This window comes from Mustelus asterias, chromosome 19 (assembly GCF_964213995.1).
Source record: "Mustelus asterias chromosome 19, sMusAst1.hap1.1, whole genome shotgun sequence".
Taxonomy (NCBI): domain Eukaryota; kingdom Metazoa; phylum Chordata; class Chondrichthyes; order Carcharhiniformes; family Triakidae; genus Mustelus; species Mustelus asterias.
Window position 1 is genome coordinate 12,820,468 of NC_135819.1, and position 13,404 is coordinate 12,833,871.

General features: G+C 47.4%; 1 protein-coding gene across 1 annotated transcript in view; it reads left to right on the forward strand.

The window, feature by feature from the left end:
- The window catches only part of notch3 (notch receptor 3), a 241,975-nt gene that overhangs the window by 160,759 nt on the left and 67,812 nt on the right, over nt 1-13,404 (forward strand). The window contains exon 9 of the mRNA XM_078235047.1: nt 4,661-4,774. Coding sequence (XP_078091173.1) covers nt 4,661-4,774 — 114 coding nt within the window. The remainder of the gene's footprint in view (nt 1-4,660; nt 4,775-13,404) is intronic.

The following is a 13,404-nucleotide window of genomic DNA, read 5'->3' on the forward strand; positions in this document are numbered from 1 at the left end:
AGGGGCTGGGTGGGATTGTGGTCGGTGAAGACTTCATGGGCTGAATGGCCTCCTTCTGCACTGTAGGATTCTATGATTCTATGAAGTCTGACTAAGTTCCTTGCCCACTTTGGTCCTCACTTTGTAGAAGCTGCAAGCTTTGATTTTTTACCTTCACCTTTCCTACCATTGCAACCCTGGCAATGTCCTGACCCCTGAACCTTGACCCTTCACTTGGGTTTCCCGATGAAAAGGAAACGAGCATTAAAAGATTGACAATGCAAAGCTATCATCAACCAACCCGTGTTCATTTGGTGCAGGAGGAGACGTGAGGTGGCAGTGGGAAGAGTCAGACTCTCTCTTGTTCTCTATATATGTGGAGATGTCTTTCTGAATTTCTGATGTTGCCACACCTTTGCGATGACTGGAGCAGGGCAGCCCCCGTGGCAGTCAGGTAGAAAGTGACTTTAGTGGAAATTGGACACAATCAGAATTGGGCTGAATCCCACATCCAGCACTCGTATTTGCAAAATAAAAGGCTGTTTTTGCTAAAATGATGATTCTAATGTACTTGCGGACCAACAGGAGGGGACAGGTTGTCTCCTCTACTTCAGCGATATGTTGGTGTTTTTTAGGGAGCCACCCACATTGAAACTTTACAGAGGCAGAAGAGGCCATTCGGTCCATCAAGTCTGCACTGACAACAATCCCACCCAGGCCCCATCCCCGAAATCCCACATATTTACCCTGCTCATCCCTCTAACATCCTGGGACACTAAGGGGCAATTTAGCATGGCCAATCCACCTAACCTGTAGATCTATGGACACTAAGGGGCAATTTAGCACGGCCAATCCACCTAACCTGTAGATCTTTGGACACTAAGGGGCAATTTAGCACGGCCAAGCCACCTAATCTCCACAGCTTTGGACATGATGTGACCTCTCTTCTGCATTCCAACAAATTAGAATTGGCATGTTAAAATTCCTCCAGTCTTCCTGTGAGCAGGCCACAAAATTGGATCAACCTTAGTTTCTCCACTTCCTTTTGTGTGCAAGTCTCTGTGGTTTGGTTAATAAGAAGGATTGGTGTCTTGGTCTTACTCTCACTGCTCACACCACAGCTATACTAATCTCTTAAATGGTCTTTTGCATGATTTTCCAGCGTTTTCTCTTTTGGTTTCAGATTCCAGCATCCGCAGTAATTTGCTTTTATCTGAAATGATCTTGTGTGAATCCAGTTAGAGTAAGCATTAGGCTCGGAGGCCTTTCCGCTCTCCCACACTATTCATAAACTGAAAACATGTTCAATAGAAATGAAACTTTTCATTCTGCCACATATTTTGTGAATTTTCCTAATTGTGTACTGCTGATATGCAGTGATAAATCCTGGCAATCAGCTGTATGATTATAAAGAAGCTTGTAAATGTTTGTGTGTACACTTCTGTACCTCTGTAGCTATGATATATCAAAAACTTGCATCCTTCGCACCTCCTATCAACTTTATTCATCATAAAATTGCATATTTGCCTTTCTAATAGAAACTCCCTATGTAAACGTGTCACACTGTAATTGCAGCCACCTGCCACTAGAGGCATTGCACTCTCACTGCTGGTGGGAAGGTGGTACGAGTTGACAGAAGTGAGTTTTATTATAAATCTGGAGACAGGAGCTGGTGCTGCCAAATGTAAAAGCCGAACAGGATGTGTGATTTCAAAGTGGAAACCGCGGGGCGGCACGGCAGCACGGTGGTTAGCACTGCTGCCCCACAGCGCCAGGGACCCGGGTTCAATTCCGGCCTCGGGTCACTGTCTGTGTGGAGTTTGCACATTCTCCCCGTGTCTGCATGGGTTTCCTCCGAGTGCTGCGGTTTCCTCCCACAGCCCAAAAGATGTGCGGGTTAGGTGGATTGGCCATGCAAAATTGCCCCTTAGTGTCAGGGGGACGAGCTAGGGTTAATGTATTGGGAATGATAGGGCTTGGGTGGGATTGTGGCCGGTGCAGACTCGATGGACCGAATGGCCTCCTTCTGCACTGTAGGATCCTATGAATCATATCCGCACATTTAGTCAAAATCACCCCCTTATTTACGCACTTGAAATCATAGAAATCATAGAAACCCTACAGTACAGAAAGAGGCCATTCGGCCCATCAAGTCTGCACCGATCACGATCCCACCCAGGCCCTACCCCCATATATTTTACCCATTAATCCCTCTAACCTACGCATCTCAGGGGCAATTTTCGCATGGCCAATCAACCTAACCCACACATCTTTGGACTGTGGGAGGAAACCGGAGCACCCGGAGGAAACCCACGCAGACACGAGGAGAATGTGCAAACTCCACACAGACAGTGACCCAAGCTGGGAATCGAACCCAGGTCCCTGGAGCTGTGAAGCAGCAGTGCTAACCACTGTGCTACCGTGCCGCCCATCTATCCTTGGTCTTGACTCTTGACTGTCTGTGCACAGTAAGCATGTCACTCAGATTAGCTTACAACATGACCTTTTCCCAACTGGGACTCACTCCATTGCCAGTGTTTCCACCAGCGTATGTTATTATCCACCTGATCCTCTTCTGAGATCTTAAAAGCTGCAGAATTCCTAGCCACCCTCCTCTTCCTGTAGCCAGAATCTGAAACCGATGTTTAAGGTATCCGTAATCCTGATCCCCATTAACCCTAATGATTCCCTGCACTGTTTCTTCCAATCGATCAATAAGAAGAAGCACTGAGGGAGATATTGACTTTAGTGGGATGGTATAATGTGGGGGACGATAGCGATTCAGGAGCCTGTTTCATATCTCTCCTGCTTCAAGGTCAATGGAAATGGAGGTCAGGAGAGAAGTAAAAGGATGTGCAAGTAAGGGAGGAAAGGAGAAAAGATTGATGTTCTGTGATCAGGCGGAGGGCAGGAGTGTTTAATTGATGGCTGCATTTGCTGCCAGTGCTGTGCATGCACAGTTGTATGCTGATGGTAGGCTGTCATCTGCCATCTGAGGCACAACCTCAGGTGAAAGGGACGATCCTTTAAAACAGAGATGAGGAGGACTTTCTTCAGCCAGAGAGTGGTGAATCTGTGGAACTCTTTGCCGCAGAAGGCTGTGGAGGCCGGGTCATTGAGTGTCTTTAAAACAGAGATAGATAGGTTCTTGATTGATCAGGGGTTATGGGGAAAAGGAAGGAGAATGGGCATGAGAAAAATGGGCGGCACGGTAGCACAGTGGTTAGCACTGCTGCTTCACAGCTCCAGGGACCTGGGTTCGATTCCCGGCTTGGGTCACTGTCTGTGTGGAGTTTGCACATTCTCCTCGTGTCTGCGTGGGTTTCCTCTGGGTGCTCCGGTTTCCTCCCACAGTCCAAAGATGTGCGGATTAGGTTGATTGGCCATGCTAAAATTGCCCCTGGGATGCGTAGATTAGAGGGATTAGCGGGCAAAATATGTAGGGATATGGGCATAGGGCCTGGGTGGGATTATGGTCAGTGCTGACTCGATGGGCCGAATGGCCTCTTTCTGTACTGTAGGGTTTCTATGATTTCTATGAAAAATATCAGCCGTGATTGAACGGCGGAGCAGACTCGATGGGCCGAGTGGCCTAATTCTGCTTCTATGTCTTATGGTCTTATCTTTATAATGTAAGGGGTGGCTCGGTGGCACAGTGGTTAGCACTGCTGCCTCACAGGACCAGGGACCCAGGTTCAGTTCCCAGCCTCGGGTCACTCTCTGTGTGGAGTCTGCACGTCCTCCCCGTGTCTGCGTGAGTTTCCTCCGGGTGCTCCGGTTTCCTTCCACGGTCCAAAGATGGTGCAGGTTTGGTTGATTGGCCGTGCTAAATTGACCCTAATGTCAGGGGGATTAGCAGACTAAATGTATGGGGTTACGGGAATAGGGCCTGGGTGGAATTGCGGTCGGTGCAGACTCGATGGGCTGAATGGCCTCCTTCTGTACTGTAGGGATTCTATGAATAACAGGCAATGCGCAGTGGGGTGAATACATAGCCACCATCTTTATAAGCGGGCAATGCGCAGCAGAGCACATGCACAGTCATTACTGGCCCTGGCAGCAGGAGAGAGAATGTTGTGCATTTCTACCCTGGGACTGATGGTGATGGAGTTTGGAAACTCCTTTTCCAGGGGGATGGAAGGGAAGGATTCGCAGACGGGAAGCTTAAAATCCTTTCCTTGTGGGATATTTTACTGCCGTCATGTGGTTAGTGTTTCTCCATCTCGCTATCCCAGTAACGTAGATGGATTGTACATTGCTCAGGGCGTTAGGTTCTATTGCCTCTCCTCAATCTTCCCCTTCTCCTACTCTGAGTTCTGGGCTGCAAACTCCTGCAGTGAACATCCTTGGATTTCAGCGCGTGCGCGGACCAGCGCGGGTGCAGAGACTTGTGTCAGCGGCCATCCTGCGTGGCCGTATTTGTGTTGGCAAAGAGACAGAGTGTGAATGGACAAGGTCAAAGTGAGTGGTAATGGGACAATGATGAAAGGAAACGTGGGTCCAAGTGCAAGCAAATGGCAGCTAATACCAATCATTTCACTGGTCGAGTTCCAACTGTTTAAACCCTTCTCTACTTCAATTACAGTGACATGCTCTGTTACTGCTTATATTCATGCATCTGTCCAAAGGTATGAATATTTATTTGTTTACTTGTGATGTCTTGATGTGTTATAACCTCCAGGTTTCAAGGGGACTTACTGTGAGACAGATATCAATGAGTGTGAGAGTAACCCCTGTGTGAACAATGGTGTGTGTATGGATATCGTCAACGGCTTCATCTGCAAGTGCCCCTCAGGTAAGAAGCAACTTTAAATGGACTCTGGTCTCCCTGAACATTCGCTATTGTCGGGATTCTCCGGTGAGGCGTACTCTTGGCAGCACAGTGGTTAGCACTGCTGCCTCATAGCGCCAGGGACCCGGGTTCAATTCCTGGCTTGGGTCACTGTCTGTGTGGAGTTTGCACGTTCTCCCCGTGTCTGCGTGGGTTTCCTCCGGGTGCTCCGGTTTCCTCCCACAGTCCAAAGATGTGCGGGTTAGGTGGATTGGCCGTGCTAAACTGCCCCTTAGTGTCAGGGGGACTAGCTGGAGTAAATGCATGAGGTTATGGAGATAGGCCTGTGTGGGATTGTGATCGGTGAGCATAAGAACTAGGTGCAGGAGTAGGCCATCTGGCCCCTCGAGCCTGCTCCGCATTTAATAAGATCATGGCTGATCCTTCGTGGACTCAGCTCCACTTACCTGCCCGCTCACCATAACCCTTAATTCCTTTACTGTTCAAAAATCTATCTATCCTTGTCTTAAAAACATTCAATGAGGTCGCCTCAACTACTTCACTGGACAGGCAATTCCACAGATTCACAACCCTTTGTGTGAAAAAGTTTCTCCTCAACTCAGTCCGAATGGTCTCCTTCTGCACTGTAGGGATTCTATGTAGAAGGTCCAGAGAAATACAGGCACCATGTTGTTGTACACTCTTGAATGGGTTAGTGTAAAAACCTCCCCAAGCTCCTTCAGCACCTGAGTGAGGAGGTGAGGAATTGAATAAGAGCAAATTACTGCGGATGCTGGAATCTGAAACCAAACGAGAAAATGCTGGAAAATCTCAGCAGGTCTGGCAGCATCTGTAAGGAGAGAAAAGAGCTGACGTTTCGGGTCCAGATGACCCTTTGTCAGAAGTTGAGGAACTGAAAGAGCTTTGACGAAGGGTCATCTGGACCCGAAACGTCAGCTCTTTTTTCTCCTTGCAGATGTTGCCAGATTTTCCAGCATTTTCTCTTTTGGTTTCAGATTCCAGCACCCGCAGTAATTTGCTTTTATGTTGAGGAACTGAAACCTGATTGACTTCAGGTTTGGTTGAATGAACTCACCCGGGCTGGGGGAGTGGCAAGGCTGTTTGTTGGCCTGGGTAATTTGCAGCACAGGAGTGGGAGCAGTGCTCAGCTCCTGATTTCTAGCCAGTGACTCTGGTCGAGAAAGATGTGCGAGGGGTTACGTGAATAAGATCAGATTAACCTGTACTCTTCCTCCCACCCCGGTTCATTAGATCGTTCAGCTTCATTCTTTGAATGATACAGAAGTAGGCCATTCGGCCCATAGTGCCTCTACTGGCACTTTGAAAGATCTATTCAATTACTGCAACTCCCCTGCTCTTTCCCCATAGCCCCCGCACATTTTTCCCATTGACGTATTTAGAATACCTACAGTACAGAAGGAGGCCATTGGGCCCATCGAGCCTGCACCGACAACAATCCACCCTGTCCCCATAACCCCACATATTTACCCTGCTAATCCCCTCATAACTAGGGTCAATTTAGCATGGACAATCCACCTAACCCGCACATCTTTGGACTGTGGGAGGAAACCGGAGCGCCCGGAGGAAACCCACGCAGACACAGGGAGAACGTGCAAACTCCACACAAACAGCGAACCAAGCCGGGATTCGAACCCAGGTCCCTAGCGCAGTGAGGCAGCAGTGCTAACCATTGTGCAACCGTGCCGCCCACAATTTGTTTAGACAATATCCTTTTGAAAGTTACTCTTTGCTTCCAATGCCCTTTCAGGCAGTATGTTCGAAAGCATAACAGTTTATTGTGGCTCCTGTTGCCCCTAGTTCTGTTTAGTGTCACAAGTAGGCTGACATTAACACTGCAATGAAGTTACTGTGAAAAATCCCCTACTCTCCACACTCCGGAGCCTGTTCGGGTACACTGAGGGAGAATTTAGCACGGCCAATGCACCTAACCAGCACGTCTTTGGACTGTGGGAGGAAACCAGAGAACCCGGAGGAAACCCACGCAGACATGGGAAGAACGTGCAGACTCCACACAGACAGTGACCCAAGCTAGGAATCGAATCCAGGTCCCTGGTGCTGTGAGACAACAGTGCTAACCACTGTGCCACCAATTTGCCAATTACTTTAAATCTGTGGCCTCTGGTAACCAGCTGTTTTGCCACTGGAAACAGTTTCACCTTATTTACTCTGACAAAATATCCCCTCTGTTCTAAGAATCATCCCAGCTGCTCCAGTTTCTCCACGTAATGAAGTCCTGCATCCTAGCGCCATCCATGAAGAATGCCCACCTGAATAAGGCTTGAGAATTGCCTCTCTAAACCAGTCCGGATATCTATGGGGTGGCCCGGTGGCACAGTGGTTGGCACTGCTGCCTCATATCACCAGGGACCCGGGTTCGATTCCCGGCTTGGGTCACTGTCTATGTGGAGTCTGCACGTTCTACCCGTGTCTGAGTGGGTTTCCTCCCACAGTCTGAAAGACGTACTGGTTAGGGTGCATTGGCCATGCTAAATTCTCCCTCAGTGTACCCGAACCGGCGCTGGAGTGTGGCGACTGGGGGATTTTCACAGTAACTTCATTGCAGTGTTAATGTAAGCCTACTTGTGACACGGATAAACAAACTTTAAAACTTTGGCCCTGATTTTACTGGCACGCAGAACAGCATTCTCCGTTGGCCTCGGGTGGGCGTGCCGGTAAAATTCCGGCCTTTATTTCACTCTGTACTCCTCTAAGACAAGCTCCTTAAAAATCCTCTGAAGGTGCTATATAAATGCAAGTTGTTGTTGCTGGCAGCCGAGTGGCGTCTAATCCTTATCCCCGGATGTGCCGCTGTCTAAAGGAGTAACGAACAAAATAGATTGAGAGGGAGCCAGGGTTTTCACTTGGTAAATTGAAAGCGTGCCACTCTCCCAAGACACTGCAAGTAGTTCAGAAACATTGTGGTAAAATCAGGCGAAACACTTCTCAGGATCTACAGCTGCGGGCAGCTTCACTTTTGATTTAAATACAGGGAAATGTCACAGTGACCCCCAATGTGCATTGTGACCTATTTTGTCTCCCGTCCAAGGTATGGTTACCATGGTCGCAGTCCTGCTAAGTCCACAGCAATATCATCTCTGGTATGCAATTGATTACCATCAGATAGCCTTAGATTGCTTTGTGGCAATGAAACGTGGACATTTCCAGAGGCTGGGAGGATTTTATTTTTTGAAGTACCTTGGAATTTTACCAACAGTCACTCATTTACCCAAGTTTGCACTTACTGCGAGCTGTATACAGTGTACTGGAAGCAGTTAGATCAATATGCCAAATGTCGCTTTGTACTGCCAAATTTCTGACAGAGATCATAGAACGATACAGTGCAGCAGGCCATTTGACCCATCCTGCCCGTGTTGGCTCTCTGTGGAGGCCATTTAATCTATTCTGACCGTGTTGGCTCTCTGTAGAGATATCCAATCTTTCCAAATATATATATATATATATATCCAATTTCTTTTGAAAGTTACTGCTGAATCTGCTTCCAACATTCCTTCAACGCAGTACATACCAGACACAACTCGCTGTGTTAAAAAAAAATAAAGCTTCCCAAACACTCCTTGTGGTTTTCCAATCCTAGATTTTACTGTTTTAATGATGTCCCAAGGAGTAGGCTTTTGACAAGCATAGCAATTGTGTAGTTAAATCTTTAAAAAAAAAAGTGAGAATTGCACTTGAAGTCTATGATGGTTTGATACTGCAGTTGTAAAAAATTCATTCATGGGACATGGGCATCACTGGCTGGCCAGCATTTATTACCCGTCCTTAGTTGCCCTCGGAGGGTAGTTGAAAACCAACCACATTGCTGTGGCTCTGGAGTCACATGTAGGCCAGACCGGGTGAGGATGGCAGATTTCCTTCCCTAAAGGACATTAGGGCGGCATGGTGGCACAGTGGTTAGCACTGCTGCCTCATAGCACCAGAGGCCCGGGTTTAATTCTCGGCTTGGGTCACTGTCTGTATGGAGTCTGCACGTTCTCCCCGTGTCTGCGTGGGTTTCCTCCGGGTGCTCCGGTTTCCTCCCACAGTCCAAAGATGTGCTAATTAGGTTCGTTGGCCATGCTAAATTGCCCCTTAGTGTCAGGGTAAATAAGTGGGGATATGGGGATAGGAGGGATTGTGATCGGTGCAGACTTGATGGGCCAAATGGTCTCTTTCTGCACTGTAGGGATTCTATGATTCTAGTGAACCAGATGGGTGTTTCTGACAATGGTTTCATGGTCATCAGTAGACTCTTAATTCCAGATATTTTTTATTGAATTCAAATTCCACCATCCGCCGTGGTGGTATCCGAACCCGGGTCCCCAGAACATTAGCTCAGTTTCTGGATTAATAGCTTAGCGATAATACCACAAGGCCATTGCCTCCCCATAATGGTTCTCCTTTATGGCCCTCAAGCATTTTCAGGTTGTAAATGATTAATGACTAAATTAATGTCATTTAAGATATAAAAATCTTTCTTTTAACTCTGGGTTTCCTGAGGTTGATGTCAGTGCATCGGTATACAAGAAAGTAGTTGAAGATTTGCATTTATTTATTTATATCGGTGAGGGACATCTGTCATTGCTTCTTGGGCAATGAATAAATTGGGAGTGCAGTGACCATTACATTTTCAGCAAACATAGTAGTCGTTTCGCACGCAACATTCCCACAAATAGCAGTTGGATGAGGGACCAGTCCATCTGGTACTCATTGAAGGAGAAATCTTGGCCAGGATACGGGAAGAACTCCCTGCCTTTTTCCACTTTGTGCCATGGGATCTTTCTCACTGGACGGGACAAGCAGAAAATACAGATTTAAAGGATCATCTGAAGTATAGTGTTTGCAGTAATCTACCACTGCCTCATTACTACACTGGAACCCCAGTTTACACAATCTGTAAATTATACTCCAGACTTCCTTATGCAGCAATAGAGGCGAGGAGAAATTTCTTCACCCAGAGGGTGGTGAATGTGTGGAATTCACGTGTGTGGAAAGTAGTTGAGGCCTAGCTTAAAAAAAAAGGGTTGCATGGACAAGCTGGGCCGAAGGGCCTGTTTCCATGCTGTAAACCTCTATGACTCTAGGTCAACACTTTGATTTGATTTATTATTGTCACATGTATTGGGATACAGTGAAAAGTATTGTTTCTTGCGCGCTATACAGACAAAACATACCGTTCATAGAGAAGAAAAGGAGAGAGTGCAGAAGGTGGTGTTACAGTCATAGCTAGGGTGTAGAGAAAGATCAACTTAGTGCGAGGTAGGTCCATTCAAAAGTCTGACAGCAGCAGGGAAGAAGCTGTTCTTGAGTCCGTTGTCTGATTTCAAGAAGATATTAGATATAGGTCTTGAGGCTAAAGGGATCAAGGGATATGTTGGGAAGCGGAAATCAGGATATTGAATTCGATGATCAGCCATGATCAAGCTGAATGGCGGAGCAGGCTCGAAGGGCCGAATGGCCTCCTCCTGCTTCTAGCTTCTATAATTCTATGTTTATGTTAGCATCTTGTATTTATGGTGCATCCTTGACGTTGTAAAATATCCCAAAGCGCTTCACAGGAGCACAAACAAAGTTTGGCGTCAAGCCACAGAAGGATATTCTGGGACAAGCGATCAAAAGTTTGGTCAAAGAGATTGGGTTGAAGTAGCGTCTTGTAGAAGGTTAGAGAAGCAAAGATTAGGGAGGGAGTTCCGGAGCTTGGGGCCAGTTGCCAGTGGCAGAGCAACAAAAATCTCACTGTAGAAGACAACAAGAAGGCAGCGATCCTTCTTTTTTTTTTATTCGTGGGACATGCTGGCTGCCCAGTAATTATAGCCCATTCCTAGTTGCCCTTGGAGGGCAGCTGAGTGTCAACCACATTGCTGCGGCTCTGGAGTCACGTGTAGGCCAGACCGGGTAAGGACGGCAGATTTCCTTCCCTAAAGGACATTAGTGAACCAGATGGGTTTTTCCGACAATCGATTCACGGTCATCAGTAGATTCTTAATTCCAGATATTTTTTATTGAATTGAAATTCCACCAAATGCCTGACGGGATTCGAACCTGGGTCCCCAGAACATTAGCTGAGTTTTGGGATTAATAATCTAGTGATACCACTAGGCCATTGCCTCCTCCATATGATGGCCAAATTAATGCGCTGGAGCATCATTTGTTGGTCCAGGAGGAGTGGAGTTATACCTGAGCCTGGTTAAAGCTTATTTATTATTGTCACAAGTGGGCTCGCATTAACACTGCAATAAAGTTACTGTGAAAATCCCCTAGTCGCCACACTCCACCTGTTCGGGTTACACTGAGGGAGAATTTAGAATGGCCAATGCACCCTAACCTGCACGTCTTCCGGACAGTGGGAGGAAACCGGAGCACTCGGAGGAAACCCACGCAGACATAGGGACTACATGCAGACTCCACACAGACAGTGACCCTAGCCAGGAATCGAACCCAGGTCCCTGGCGCTGTGAGGCAGCTGTGCTAACCACTGTTTGAACAACTATTACCCTAATCTGATACCTACTATCTAGCAGCCAGTGGAACTGGAACCCTGGTTTGCAGTTTCCCAGCGCAGGCTTGCTGAGATGAGTTGCATATTGCTTATGTAAGTGAATTCAACACGGTGCTGGAATTGAACAGGTTGGCCTGTTTTCTGCGGTGCAGTGAGGCAATGCTTTCACCAATTTGCTTCACTGTGACTTACCCCTCGAGCAGAAAGCTTTGCTTTCTTTAAGTCAGCAAGTAGCCAAACTTGCCCAGACACAGACCAATGGATTCATGTGCCTGACTTGTTGACTACAACAGACTTGCATTTCTGGAGCACTTTTCACAACCTCAGGGCTGACCCAAGGCACCTTGCAACCGGTGAAGTACTTTGAAACATGGGAGCAAAATATTGCGGATGCTGGAAATCCGGATCAAAACAGAAAATGCTGGAAAAACCCAGCAGGTCTGGCAGCATCCACGGAGGGAGAAGTAGAGTTAACTTTTCGAGTCCATATGAGTCTTTTTCAGAGTTAAAGAGAGGGAGAAATTTGGTCGATTGTATATTGTGTCAAGAGGGGGCTGGAGCAGACTAGAGGGTCAGTGATTGGTGAGAACTATGAGAGATTGCAGCAAAGATGTGTAGGTCGCAAGACAGAGAGAGTGTTAATGGCAGGGTTAAGGACTAAGGAAGTGCTAATAGCGGCATAAGATAAGATAGTGGGATGTGTTAATAGGAGGATGAAGGTTAATGCTCAGTGAAAACAAAAATAAAGAACAAGTAAGTGAGTTTTGGAAGGTATGCATTGGGACAAAAAATATTCTGGATATAAAAAGGGTCAAGATGGAAGAGAAAGGTCACAGTCTAAAGTTGTTGAACTCAGTGTTGTCCCTGAAGGCTGTAATGTGCCTAATGAGAAGATGAGTTACCGTTCATCGAGCAAGCACTGGGCATCATTGGAACAGGCCAAGGATGGGCATGAGAAGAAGGTGCTGAGTTAAAATAGCAAACAACAGGCAGGCGCTGAAGGTGTCCCACAAAGCGGCCACCCGGTCTGTGTTTGGTCTCCCCAGTGTAGAGGGAGCAGCGAATGCAGTTGACCACATTGCAGGAGGTACAAGTGAAATGCTACTTCACCTGAAAGGAGTGTTTGTGGCTTTGAATGGTGAGGAGGGAGGAGGTAAAGGGGCCGGGGTTGCATCTTCTATGATTGCAAGGGAAGGTGCCTTGGGAAGGGGATGAGGAGTTGGGGGTGACGGAGGAATGGACCAGGGTGTTACAGAGGGAGTGAGGATGAAGAGTTGGGGGTGACGAAAGAGTGGACCAGGGTGTCACAGAGGGAGCGAGGATGAGGAGTTAGGAGTGATGGAGGAATGGACCAGGGTGTCACGAAGGGAGCGAGGATGAGGAATTGGGGGTGACGAAAGAGTGGACCAGGGTGTCACGAAGGGAGCGAGGATGAGGAGTTGGGGGTGATGGAGGAATGGACCAGGGTGTCATGGAAGAGGTGAGAATGAGGAGTTTGGGGTGACGGAGGATTGGACATGGGTGTCACGGAGGGAGCGAGGATGAGGAGTTGGGGGTGACGGAGGAGTGGACATGGGTGTCACGGAGGGAGCGAGGATGAGGAGTTGGGGGTGATGGAGGATTGGATCAGGGTGTTTTTTGAAATTAAGGTGCTTGCCATCACTTCCTGTTCTGACTGATATACAATCATAGAGTCATAAAGGTTTACAGCATGGAAACAGGTCCTTCGGTCCAACTTGTCCATGCTGCCCTTTTTTTTCAACCTCTAAGCTAGTCCCAATTACCCGTGTTTGGCCCATATCCCTCTAAACCCATCTTACCCATATAACTGTCTAAATGCTTACTAAAAGACAAAATTGCACCCGCCTCTACCACTGTTCCAGACACTCACCACCCTCTGTGTGAAAAAATTGCCCCTCTGGGCCCTTTTGTATCTCTCCCCTTTCACCGTAAACCTATGCCCTCTAGTTTTAGACTCCCCTACCTTTGGGAAAAGATATTGACTATCTAGCTGATCTATGCCCCTCATTATTTTATAGACCTCTATAAGGTCACCCCTCAGCCTCCTACGCTCCAGAGAAAAAAGTCCCAGTCTATCCAGCCTCTCCTTTTAACT